The sequence below is a fragment of the Orcinus orca genome, chromosome 8, assembly GCF_937001465.1.
Source record: "Orcinus orca chromosome 8, mOrcOrc1.1, whole genome shotgun sequence".
In the NCBI taxonomy this organism is placed as follows: domain Eukaryota; kingdom Metazoa; phylum Chordata; class Mammalia; order Artiodactyla; family Delphinidae; genus Orcinus; species Orcinus orca.
Window position 1 is genome coordinate 85,229,206 of NC_064566.1, and position 13,016 is coordinate 85,242,221.

General features: G+C 35.4%; 1 protein-coding gene across 5 annotated transcripts in view; it reads left to right on the forward strand.

Moving 5' to 3' along the window:
- Window positions 1-13,016, forward strand: part of ATM (ATM serine/threonine kinase) — a 140,551-nt gene that overhangs the window by 49,800 nt on the left and 77,735 nt on the right. For 4 of the 5 annotated variants that reach the window (XR_004478352.2, XR_004478353.2, XM_049714066.1 and 1 more), the window contains 5 exons: window positions 451-620; window positions 1,860-2,106; window positions 5,418-5,533; window positions 6,483-6,609; window positions 7,098-7,297. Coding sequence is in view for 2 of the 5 variants with exons in the window: in XM_049714066.1 (XP_049570023.1) it covers window positions 451-620; window positions 1,860-2,106; window positions 5,418-5,533; window positions 6,483-6,609; window positions 7,098-7,297 (860 nt within the window). In the remaining 3 variants the exon portion in view is untranslated. Of the gene's footprint in view, window positions 1-450; window positions 621-1,859; window positions 2,107-5,417; window positions 5,534-6,482; window positions 6,610-7,097; window positions 7,298-13,016 lie in introns of those variants that run through there. The other variant, XR_004478354.2, reaches the window with a different exon arrangement.

Genomic DNA, 13,016 nt, shown 5'->3' on the forward strand with positions numbered 1-13,016 from the left:
TCTAGATAGTTAAACTTTTACCTTTCAGTATTAAAGTAAGAGGTTACTTTAAAAAAAAATTATACAGTTACACTACCTAATTATTATTGTACGTGGAATATAGTGTTTGGATTTTTCTCATTTGGGTTTAGGACTGAGAAGAATTGTTTTACTTTATAATGAAATATAATCAAATCTTGAAAATTGAAACATTTTTCTGTTTTTATTCATTTAACATTTATTGAGGGTTTGCTGTGTACCAGGCACTGAGTAATTACATTAAATACATTTTTCTTGTTGAATTTTGCTGAAGTGGGTTCTTTATTATCTCCATTTCATAGATGAGTGAATCAAGGAATAGAAAAGTTAAATGAATACTTAAAGTCATACTGTAAATAAATATTAAGGATTTAAATGATTTATTATTTCATTATTTTCTTAAAACATTGACTTCTTTTTTGATTTGTATAGGTTTTACAGAAAGTTTCTGAAACTTTTGGATATAGACATTTAGAAGACTTCATGGCTTCTCATTTGGATTATCTGGTACTGCAATGGCTAAATCTTCAAGATACTGAATACAGCTTATCTTCTTTTCCTTTTACTTTATTAAACTACACAAACATTGAAGATTTCTACAGGTAGGTTTACATCTGTCACATGTGAAATATATTTAATTTAAAATTAGGTATTAATCATAATGTGAGTGTCGCAGCGTTTTTTAATGGAAATGTATTGAAGTGGACTTAGGATCTGGTCCTAGCTGTGTCAGTAGCCAGCTACATGACTTCAGGCAAGCCACATGAACACCCTCTGGGACTTGATTTCTTAATCTTTTTCTTTTTTTTTTTTGCGGTACACGGGCCTCTCACTGTTGTGGCCTCTCCCGTTGCGGAGCACAGGCTCCGGACGCGCAGGCTCAGCGGCCATGGCTCACGGGCCCAGCCGCTCCGTGGCTTGTGGGATCTGCCCGGACCGGGGCACGAACCTGTGTCCCCTGCATCGGCAGGCGGACTCTCAACCACTGCACCACCAGGGAAGCCCGGTTTCTTAATCTTTAAGGGAGTTACATATAGAGATCATTAAGGTCTCTTTCAGCTTTAATATTTAATAATCTTCCCTATGAAAAATCAAAGGTAAATTATTAGTGGCTGATTATTTCAGCCTTATTTTTCTTATTTGTTGTTTAACTGTGGGCCATTTAGTCATTATTTCTGTTTGATTTAAAGTTTAATGTACAAGTATTTATTTTGCTAACTCCAAGTCTGGAGAAGAAAATTTTGAAAATGGAGAGATTTGAAACAACTAAATAATAATGTTTAGGTATCAGGATGATGGGAAGGCAATTCGTAATTGTTTAGTGGTCCTTACTGTTTGTTCATTTTGGCAATAATAATATTTACATTTATTCTTCGAATTTATTAATTGCTTTCACTTTACAATAATTTTGCATAAATTGATTATGCGGAATAAATAAATTCAATTTTCACTTGTTTTTGATCACACTATTAGGGTGATCTCTTTTTTTTAGTGTGACTATTTAGAATTCACTTAACTTCACTTCTCCATTTATAAAATTAGAGTAAGGGTGCTTAATGATCTAGATACAGTGATGCTCTAATGCTTATTAAACCATTTTATTTTTTTATTTTTATTTTTTTTTGGCTGTGCCACACAGCTTGAGGGATCTTAATTCCCTGACCAGGGATCAAATCCATGGTGGAAACATGGAGTCCTAACCACTGGACTGCCAGGGAATTCCCAAAACCAGTTTATTATTTTAAGGACTATATTATAAAATTTTACTTTGAAACATTATATTTTAATGTATATTAAAAATGTATATACTTTAATATACATTGTTATTTTTATATTTTTAGGTCTTGTTATAAAGTTTTGATTCCACATCTGGTGATTAGAAGTCATTTTGATGAGGTAAAGTCCATTGCTAATCAGATTCAAAAGGATTGGAAAAGTCTTTTGACAGACTGCTTTCCAAAGATTATTGTAAATATTCTTCCATACTTCGCTTATGAGGATACAGGAGACAGTGGGATGGCACAGCAAAGAAAGATTGCTACCAAAGTCTATGATATGCTTAAAGATGAAAACTTATTAGGAAAACAGGTATGACTTCAACATCTGCTGTACTTTTTATCCCCTAATTGATCTGAGGTGTAACTTTAAAACTTTAAGGCTATTTATTCATCATTTATGCAATTAAATTTAATACTATGTGATAATCACTATCTAACATAGGCAGTCCATTAATTTTTTGTTATTGTTGTACAATGTTCTCTCCTTTTGATTAGCTTTGAAATGAAATGTTTTTAATCAGAAATTTTTTTAAAAGTTTGGAATAATTTTATCACTTTTCCTTTTAAAATTTTGTTTTAATTGGCAGTAATACATTAATGCAAGCTGGTTGTTAAATTCAAACAATACTGAACAAGGTATAGAAAATCTTTTTCACTTCCTCTTTAATCTCATTAAGCCCTTCACTTTTCATGGAAAAGTACAATCCCAAGTTACCATATCCTGTTTTTTTCCATGACATTTACTACCTTCTAACATATGATGTAACTTACTTATGAATTATATTCACTGGTTTTTATCAATCTTCTCCACTATAAGTACTGTGAAGGTAGGATTTTTTTCTTTCTTCTTTTTTGCAGTTGTATCCCAACTATCTAGTATATATTGAGTACTCATTATTTGATGAAAGATGGAGTAAAGTTAAAAAGGAACTAACAATTTCTGTTTATTTTTATTTTTGGTTGTGTTGGCTCTTCTTATCTGTGCATGGGCTTTCTCTAGTTGCGGCAAGCGGGGGCCACTCTTCATCGTGGTGCGCGGGCCTCTCACTGTTACAGCCTCTCATTGCGGAGCCCAAGCTCCAGACGCGCAGGCTCAGTAGTTGTGGCTCACGGGCCTAGTTGCTCCGCGGCATGTGGGATCCTCCCAGACCAGGGCTCGAACCCGTGTCCCCAGCATTGGCAGGCGGATTCTCAACCACTGCACTACTAGGGAAGCCCTTCTGTTTGTTTTGTAGTAATTTATATATATATAAAATTATTTGAGGCAACTTATATTAAAATACATATGGAAACTTTTTAAGGTAAAAGAGGATTGGTCACTCCAATTTTTTTTTTAATGTGAGTAAGGGATGACTAACCAAGCTTGGTCAACATTAGTATTACAATTGGATTAACTTCAAGAGACTCTTTTTTTGTTGCCCAGTTATCTGTGTTGAACCAAGAAGTGGAACAGCAAGACTCTCAGTTGCTTAGGTGGGCCATTCCCAGTCAGAACTGGTTTTAAGTCTGTAATCTGGAGGCAGATGGTGAGTAGAGGTACTCCTTGCCCAAAAGGCAGTTGGAACAGAATGTTGGCATGCCAGGGGGTATGGACTTTACGAAAGACACTCTGCCTCTAGGCCCTTTTACTCAATCTCCCAGCTTAGACTTCTGAGCAAGCCTATTCTTACTATTCTTCTTTATGTGTTCAAACCAAAAGAGCAGTTTTGAGTCAGAATAAGTCTAGAAGGGAAGCGTGATTACATTAAACCCTGATTAAAACACCAGTCTCAAGCATGAAGAGAGGTAAAAATTAAAAATAATTTCTTAGCTTCTTGGTTAAAGACATAAATCTAATTTTTATTAGTCTCAATTTCATTTAGCGTCGTCATTATAAGTTAATTTTTTCTTTCTCTAATATGCAGTTTCTCTGAAACAATCAAGATTCTTTTTTCTGTGGATAAGTGTTGGTACCACTATTATCAGTCTTTGAGTCTTCTAAAACTGTCCGTTGTTGAATGCTTAGAATATTTACAGTTATAAGATTGTTTAGCTATACCTAGATATCTGAATAATTTATATGTACCTTAGGTAAACATTACAGATCTGGCTTAGAGAATCATGAAATTAATGAAGTCAGCTGTCATCTGTGTGCGTGGAAACTCACTAATTTTTCCTCTGATATTAATCAGATTTGGCCAGTTTGTCCTTACTTATTCCAGATATACTGAAAATGGGGGTAGATTTTTTTTTTAAGTATTTAATTAATTAATTTATTTTTGACTGCATTGGGTCTTCATTGCTGCACGCAGGCTTTCTCTTGCTGTGGTGAGTGGGGGCTACTCTTCGTTGTGGTGCATGGGCTTCTCATTGTGGTGGCTTCTCTTGTTGCGGAGCATGGGCTCTAGATGCACAGGCTTCAATAGTTGTGTCGGGCGGGTTCAGTAGTTGTGGCTTGCGGGCTCTAGAGCGCAGCCTCAGTAGTTGTGGCACACGGGCTTAGTTGCTCTGCGGCATGTGGGATCTTCCCAGACCAGTGCTCGAACCCATGTCCCCTGCATTGGCAGGTGGATTCTGAACCACGGAGCCACCAGGGAAGCCTCGGGGCTGGATTTTTAAAAGGGCTTAAACCTTGGAAATGATGACATGACAACTAATGTGTAAGCCCAGGGAAAGGCTAGTATCGTTAGATTTCTTTAGTGTCACATTCCAGAATATTTTTGTTATATTAGGAAGTGTTTCCAAACCTCTGTGTGGAAGAGGTAAAGATAGTAGAGATAATAAATCAGCCATTTGCCTTTTGGTTTAAAGCACTGTAATTCCTTATTTGGAGAGCTAACAAATCCACCTTTAAGACTTCACAGTTCTCATTCATTCGGCTGAGGTGTAATGTAGTACACCCATTCTTTATATTTAGAGAACTTAATGCCTTTTGTGAGGCTACCTGCGGCAGGAAGTGGATGATGAAGGGTCTGTTCCTGTCCAGGAGGATTTAGCCTACTATTGATGACAGGGCATGTGGGTAGCAGAATTTGGGATATTAACCAAGTAGAAATCTGGGGAAAAGTTATGCAGGGAACAAAGGGATGATTATTGCCAGTCACCGAGAATTCTTACTAGTAAAGTTCTCTAAGTGAGGTAGTGTTCTCAAATAAGAGTAAAATGTAGATTGATGAGCAGTATAGATCAGTGGGGAATTTGGTTGGCAGGAAAATGATTAGGTTGAAGAATTTTAGGCTAGACCTGAAGCCTTACTCATTAAAATGGTTCATTTTATTTTATTTTTTAAACATCTTTATTGGAGTATAATTGCTTTACAATGGTGTGTTAGTTTCTGCTTTATAACAAAGTGAATCAATTCTACATATACATATATCCCCATATCTTAAAATGATTCTTTAAAATTAAACGAAAGAGTTGGATTAAGAGAGTCTTGTTTGGTATGATTTCCCTATTTTCCTTTCAGTCTGTAGGTTGGCTGCATAACAGAAAAAAGTGGAGTTAGCTGTATGTCTTGCAGATCTTAGATCTTTGGTCACTTTGAATAATTTTGGAAATGAGGCAGTAACATGAGCCCCTTAAGCTGTCTTAAAGATCACAGACACGAAAACTTAAATATATTTTAATTTTGTATCCTTGCAGATTGATCATTTATTCATTAGTAATTTACCAGAGATTGTGGTGGAGTTATTAATGACGTTACATGAACCAGCAACTTCTGGTGCCAGCCAGAGCACTGACCCCTGTGACTTTTCAGGGTATGGGTATTTTTAACTTAGAGAATTAGCTGCAATTTCAGAACCTTGAGAAGTTTATTGGTTAACACATTCAAATGTCCATTTCAGTTGTTAGGCATGTACTCTGCTTTTAAATTCTGTTTCTTTAAAAATAATTACCTTTGAATTGAAGTATCTGCTCTACTGTAGCCTCTCCACAGTAATTGATCTTTTAATTGACCACCTTATTCTCAAATTCAGTGACCTTTTTCTCCTCAATCTTTTTGTAATATTTGAGCATTCTGCCATCTCCTGTCTCATGAAATTTTCTTCTTCATGACATTCTTTGTTCTCTTCTTATCTATGACTCGGCTTTCTGTATCACCTTTGCTTTATCATGCTCCTTTGCTAGGGGAATCTTACTGTACTATAATTTCATTTGGATGTGAAACCCACTTGGTTGTATATGAATGTTAAAATTATTTTCTCAGCTTGATTGTAAGCTACTTGAAAATGCCCTTAACTTCTTTTATATGCTCTACAATGCTAAGCGTATAAAATAGAAATAATATCTACTAAAATACTTTTACATATGTAATTTCATTTGATGTAGTATTTGATTGCTGTGTCTTAAGATATTATTGTGTTTATAGTACTAGCATAGAGCTTTAATTCATAACTGAAGTGAATTGGTATTAAGTCTCATTTGTGGAATTCCATTAACTTTATAAAAGATTTTTTAAGCAAATTATTTAAAATTGACTAAGTCCTAGAAAGTTAAAGTATTTAGGTATTCTGATTGATGTATATAGTCTGTGATATGTCATTTGTGATTTCATTAAAAGTCTAGTTTTCAGTAGAAAATAATTTCAAAATTTGGGGTTACTGTAATCTAAATTTTCTTTTTGGATTTTCACTTGTCTATTAAGAAAATGTTTTTTCTTGATAATTTTTTTCTGAAAATGACTGTATTTTTTTCTGTAACTCTTAGGGATTTGGATCCTGCTCCTAATCCACCTCATTTTCCATCACATGTGATTAAAGCGACATTTGCCTATATCAGCAATTGCCACAAAACCAAGCTTAAAAGCATTTTAGAAATTCTTTCCAAAAGCCCTGTAAGTATACATTACTAGTATAATAACTGAAGGGAGAATTCCTTCTTTTTCAGTTAGAAAATCTGTATATCTTAAAGAGAAAAAAAAGTAAACAAATGGAAAATTTATCTTAATAAATTAAGAAAAACACTCATTTACAAGTTTATATCTTGGTATTTTACTTGTCAGTATTAATTGAAATATGTCACATACGAGGGCTGAATTTCATGACATTTTAGTCATGTTGGCTCAGGGAATATATACATATATATAATGTATATTTTAAGGATATACTATTATTGTTTACTCTCTGAAAACTAAGTAAATTGACAGTAGTTTTTTAGGTTTAAGATAGTAATTTTCTTAATGTAATATTTTGCATTTGATATCAAAACCCAAAACAAAATTCTATAATTTAGAATTCTGTATTTTGAATAAAAAATGTATGTATTATGGGCTGAGTATATGTGATTAGGCAAGTTTTTACTAAATGTATCTTTATTTTCTAGGATTCCTATCAGAAAATTCTTCTGGCCATATGTGAGCAAGCAGTTGAGACAAATAATGTTTATAAAAAACATAGAATTCTTAAAATATATCACCTGTTTGTTAGTTTATTAATGGACGATATAAAGAGTGGCTTAGGAGGAGCTTGGGCCTTTGTTCTTCGAGACGTTATTTATACTTTGATTCACTATATCAACCAAAGGTAAATAATATATTTAGACCAATATATAAGTAGTTTTTCTACCCTTTTATCTTAATTGAAAATTTATATACTTCTACAAGGTAGAAGCCAGAGTATTGTTTTCTGAATTTTGCCTTTTTAATATATATTATATCTACCTATTATATTTTACAAAGTGCATCACTACTTCTCCAACTCTAGAAATCTTTAAGTATTAAGGGTCTTCAACATTTTAAATATTCTAATTTTAGATGGCCATAAATGCATATATTACCATAGCAGTTCTGGTCACCACTTACAGTGTGTGTGGTAGGGGGCAAAGAGGGGTTCCCTGTACACATCCAGGGAATTATCCAGACATCAGCGGATACCTAGCTGTAGATAGTGTTAGATCCCACAGGTTAAGAGCTCAAGTTCTGCAAGATTGTCCTTTCCAACCTCATCAGACACCATTTGAAAGCCCAGGTTATCAGTGGCTACAGATTTCAGTGACCCCTTTCTTAGGTTTGATTAATTTGCTAGAGTGGCTCACAGAACTCAAGAAACCTGTTTACTCACTAGATTGCCGGTTTATTACAAAAAGAAATAACTCAGGAATAGCCAGATGGAAGAGATGCATAGGGCAAGGTATGGGGAAGGGGCATGGAGCTCCCATGCCCTCTCCAGGCATTTCACTCTCTCCATACCGGCAAGTGTTCACCAACCCAGAAGCTCCCTAAACCCCATCATTTTGGGTGTTAATGGAAGCCTCATTAAATAGGCATGACTGATGAAATCATCACAGTCATTGGTGATTGAATCAGCTTCCATCTCCCTATGCCCTTCTTGGAGGTCAGAGAGGTGGGACCGAAAGTTCCAACCCTCTAATCACAGGGTTGGTTCTCCTGGCAACCAGCCCCCATTCTTAGGTGCTTCCCCAAATTTACTCATTAACATAAAAAAAGACTCCTTTATTGTTCTTGTCACAGGAAATTCCAAGAGTTTTAGGAACTCTGTGCCAGAAATGGGGACCAAATATATATTTCTTATTATAAATCACAACATCACAGTTACTATAGATTTTGGGATGTATGTTCTTTTTAGCATCTCTATTCCTTTCCATTGACTTTAATGATGTTTCTATTATTTGTTTTCTTATTAGTAGATAACATAGCCATCAAATAAATTTAAGTCCTTCAAAGCACATGAAGGTACCTATTTCCATTTTGTTTTCTCATATTTTTCTTTTTTGGCTTTTAAAAAATATTTTATAATTTTTATTTTAATTTAAGTCACATGTTTGTATAGTCATTCAGTCTTTTTCCAGCACTAATTTTTTTTTTAGGTTTTATTATTTTGGTAAAATATATAACATAAAATTTGTCATTTTTAACCATTTTTTTAAGTGTCCAATTCAGTGATATTAATTATGTTCACAGTTTCGTGTTTCCATCGCCACTGTTTCCAAAACTTTTTCATTACCTCAAATAGAACCTCTGTACCCATTAAGCAATAATTCCACATTACCACTTCCCTGTAAGCCCCTGATAACCTCTAATATACTTCCTGTCTCTATGAATTTGCCTGTTACAGATATTTCATATAAGTAGAATCATAACTTATTTTTCCTTTTCTGTCTGGCTTGTTTCACTTAGCATGTCTTCAGGGTTCATCCAGCATCATACTTTTTTATCACTAAGTAATATTCCATTGGATATATGTACCACATTTTGTTTATCCATTCATCTGCTGATGAACACTTGGGTTGTTTCATGGGTATGAAGTGGCATCTCACTGGGGTTTTGATTTTACATTTTCCTACTGACTAATGATATTGAACGTCTTTTCATGAGCTTAGTGACCATTTGTATATCTGTTTTGGAGAAATGTCTGTTTAAGTCCTTTGCCCATTTTTTAAAATTAGATTGTCTTTTTGTTGAGCCGTAGGAGTTCTTTATATATTCTTGGTGTTGAACTCTTAATATATGATTTGCAAATATATTCTGGATATTGAATTCATATATGATTTGAAAGTAGTTTCTCCCATCCTATAAAATTTTCACTTTCCTGATAATGTCTTTTGATGCGCAGATCTTTTTAATTTTGATAAAGTCTGATTTATCTTGTTTGGTTTTTTTTTTGTTTCACGTGGTTTTGGTATTATATGTAAGAATTCATTGTCAAATCTAAGGTCACAAAGATTTATCCTTAGAGTTTATTCTAAGAGTTTTATGCTTTTAGCTCTTATATTTAGGTTGTTTATTCATTTTACTTTTTATATGTGGTGTGAGTTAGGGGTTCAATGTCATTCTTTTGCATGTAGAAATCTAATTGTTCCAGCGTGTTGTTAAAGAGAATGTTCTTTCCCCTTTGAAGGGACTTGGCATCCTTGCCAAAAATCAGTTAGCCATTGGTGTATGGGTTTATTTCTGGATTCTCAATTCTATTCCATTGGTCTTTACTTGTGCCATACCATGCTGTGTTGATTACTACAGCTTTATAGTAACTTTTGAAATCAGGAAGTGTGAGTCGTCTAGTGTTGTTCTTCTTTTTCAAGATTGTTTTGGTTGTTTGCGGTCCCTTGCAATTCCATGTGAGTTTATGCAAAAAAGTCTGTTGGAATTTAGAGGGAGATTGCATTGAATATGTGACTATTTAGATAGTATTAACATCTCAACAATTTGCCTTCCAATCCATGAACACAGGATGTCTTTCCATTTAGTTGAACTTATTTAATCTCTTTCATCCATGCTATATAGTTTTCAGTGCACAGGCCTTTCACATCCTTGGTTAGATTTATTCCCAGGTATTTAATTCTTTTAGATGCTCTTGTAAATGGAGTTTTTTTTGTTTGTTTGGTTGGTTTTTTGCGGTATATGGGCCTCTCACTGTCATGGCCTCTCCCATTGCAGAGCACAGGCTCTGGACGCGCAGGCTCAGCGGCCATGGCTCACGGGCCCAGCCGCTCCGCAGCATGTGGGATCTTCCCGGACCGGGGCACAAACCCATATCCCCTGCATCGGCAGGCGGACTCTCAACCACTGTGCCACCAGGGAAGCCCTGTAAATGGAGTTTTTTAATCAATTTCCATTTTAGATTGTCAACTGCTATTGTATAGAAACAAATAATTTTGTACGTTGATTTTGTGACTTGTAACTTTGCTAAATTTGTTTGTTACTTCTAGTAGATTTATTGTGGATTCTTTTGGGAGTTTCTATATATATAGAATCATGTCATCTGGATTTAGTTTTACTTCTTCCTTTCTGATTTGGATGCCCTTTATTTCTTTTTCTTTTTTAATTGCTCTGGCTGGAAGTTCAGTACAATGTTGTGTATCAGTGGTGAAAGTGGGCATCCTTGTCTTATTCCTGATCTTAGTGGGAAAGCTTTCAGTTTTTCAACATTATGTTGTTAGCTTTGGGTTTTCATAGGTTACCATTATTTTGTTGAGAAAGTTTCTCTCTATTCTGATGTTTTTCTGAGTGTTTTTCTCATGAAAGGATGTTAGATTTTGTCAAATGCCTTTTCTATTTGTTGAGATGGTCATGTGTTGTATTCTTTCATTCTATCAATGTGGTATATTACATGGATTGACTTTCCTATACTGATCCACTCTTACATTCCTGGGATAAATCCCACTTGCTCATGATATATATCCTTTTTTTTTTTAATAGGTCTTTATTGGAGTATAATTGCTTCACAATACCGTGTTAGTTTCTTTTTTTATATAAATTACTTTAAACAAATTACTTTGTTACTGCATGTGGGCTTTTCTCTAGTTGTGGCGAGCAGGGGCTACTCTTTGTTGCGGTGCGCAGGCTTCTCATTGTGGTGGCTTCTATTGTTGCGGAGCCTGTGGCTCTAGGCACGCAGGCTTCAGTAGTTGTGGCTTGCGGGCTCCAGAGTGCAGGCCCAGTAGTTCTGGCACATGAACTTAGTTGCTCCATGGCATGTGAGATCTTCCTGGACCAGGGCTCCAACCCATGTCCCTTGCATTAGCAAGCGGATTCTCAACCACTGCGTCACCAGGGAAGCCCCCATGTTAGTTTCTGTTGCACAACAAAGCGAATCAGCCATATGCATACACATGTCCCCCCATATCCCATCCCTCTTGAGCCTCCTTCCCATCCTCTCTATCCTACCCTTCTAGGTCATCGCAAAGCACTGAGCTGATCTCCCTGTACTATGCTGCTGCTTCCCACCAGCCAACTATTTTACATTTGGTAGTGTATATATGTCAATGCTACTCTCACTTCGCCCCAGCTTCGTCCTCCCACCCCATGTCCTCAAGTCGATTTTCTATGTCTACCTCTTTATTCCTGCTCTGCAACTAGGTCATGAGTACCATTTTTTTTTTGTTTTTTAGATTCCATATATATGCGTTAGTATATAGTATTTGTTTTTCTCTTTCTGACTTACTTCACTCTGTATGACAGACTCTAGGTCCATCCACCTCACTGCAAATAACTCAATTTCGTTTCTTTTTATGGCTGAGTTTGTATACATTGTATATATGTGCCACATCTTCTTTTCCATTCATCTGTCGATGGACATTTAGGTTCCATGTCCTGGCTATTGGTGGCTACTAAATAGTGCTGCAGTGAACATTGTGGTGCATGTCTCATTTTGAATTATGGTTTTCTCAGGGTATATGCCCAGTAGTGGGATTGCTGGGTCATATGGTAGTTCTAGTTTTAGTTTTTTAAGGAACCTCCATACTGTTTTCCATAGTGGTTGTATCAATTTACATTCCCACCAACTGTGCAGGAGGGTTCCCTTTTCACCACACGCTTTCCAGCATTTATTGTTTCTAGCTTTTTTGATAATGCCCATTCTGACCAGCGTGAGGTGATACCTCATTGTGGTTTTGATTTGCATTTCTCTAATAATTAGTGATGTTGAGCATCTTTTCATGTGCCTCTTGGCCCTCTGTATGTGTTCCTTGGTGAAATGTCTATTTAGGTCTTCTGTCCATTTTTTAACTGGATTGTTTTTTTTTTTTTGATATTGAGCTCCATGAGCTGTTTGTATATTTTGGAGTATAATCCTTTGTCTGTTGTTTCATTTCAAGTTTAATTCAGTCCCATTTGTTTATTTTTGTTTTTATTTCTGTTACTCTAAGAGGTGGGTCAAAAAAGATGTTGCTGTGGTTTATGTCAAAGAGTGTTTTTCCTATGTTTTCCTCTAAGAGTTTTATAGTGTCTGGTCTTACATTTAAGTCTTTAATCCATTTGGAGTTTATTTTTGTGTATGGTGTTAGGCAGTGTTCTAATTTCATTCTTTTACATGTAGCTGTCCAGTTTTCCCAGCACCACTTATTGAAGAGGCTGTCTTTTCTCCATTGTATGTTCTTGCCTCCTTTGTCATAAATTAGGTGCCCATATGTGCGTGGCTTTATCTCTGGGCATTCTATCATGTACCATTGATCTATATTTCTGTTTTTGTGCCAATACCATACTGTCTTAATTACTGTAGTTTTGTGGTATAGTTTGAAGTCGGGGAGCCTGATTCCTCCAACTCCATTTTTCTTTCTCAAGATTGCTTTGGCTATTCGGGGTCCTTTCTGTTTCCATACGAATTGTAAGATTTTTTGTTCTAATTCTGTGAAAAATGCTGTTGATAGTTTGATAGGGATTGTGTTGAATCTGTAGATTGCTTTGGGTAGTGTAGTCATTTTCACAATGTTGATTCTTCCAGTCCAAGAACATGGTATATTTCTCCATCTGTTTATGTCATCTTTGATTTCTTTCATCAGTGTTTT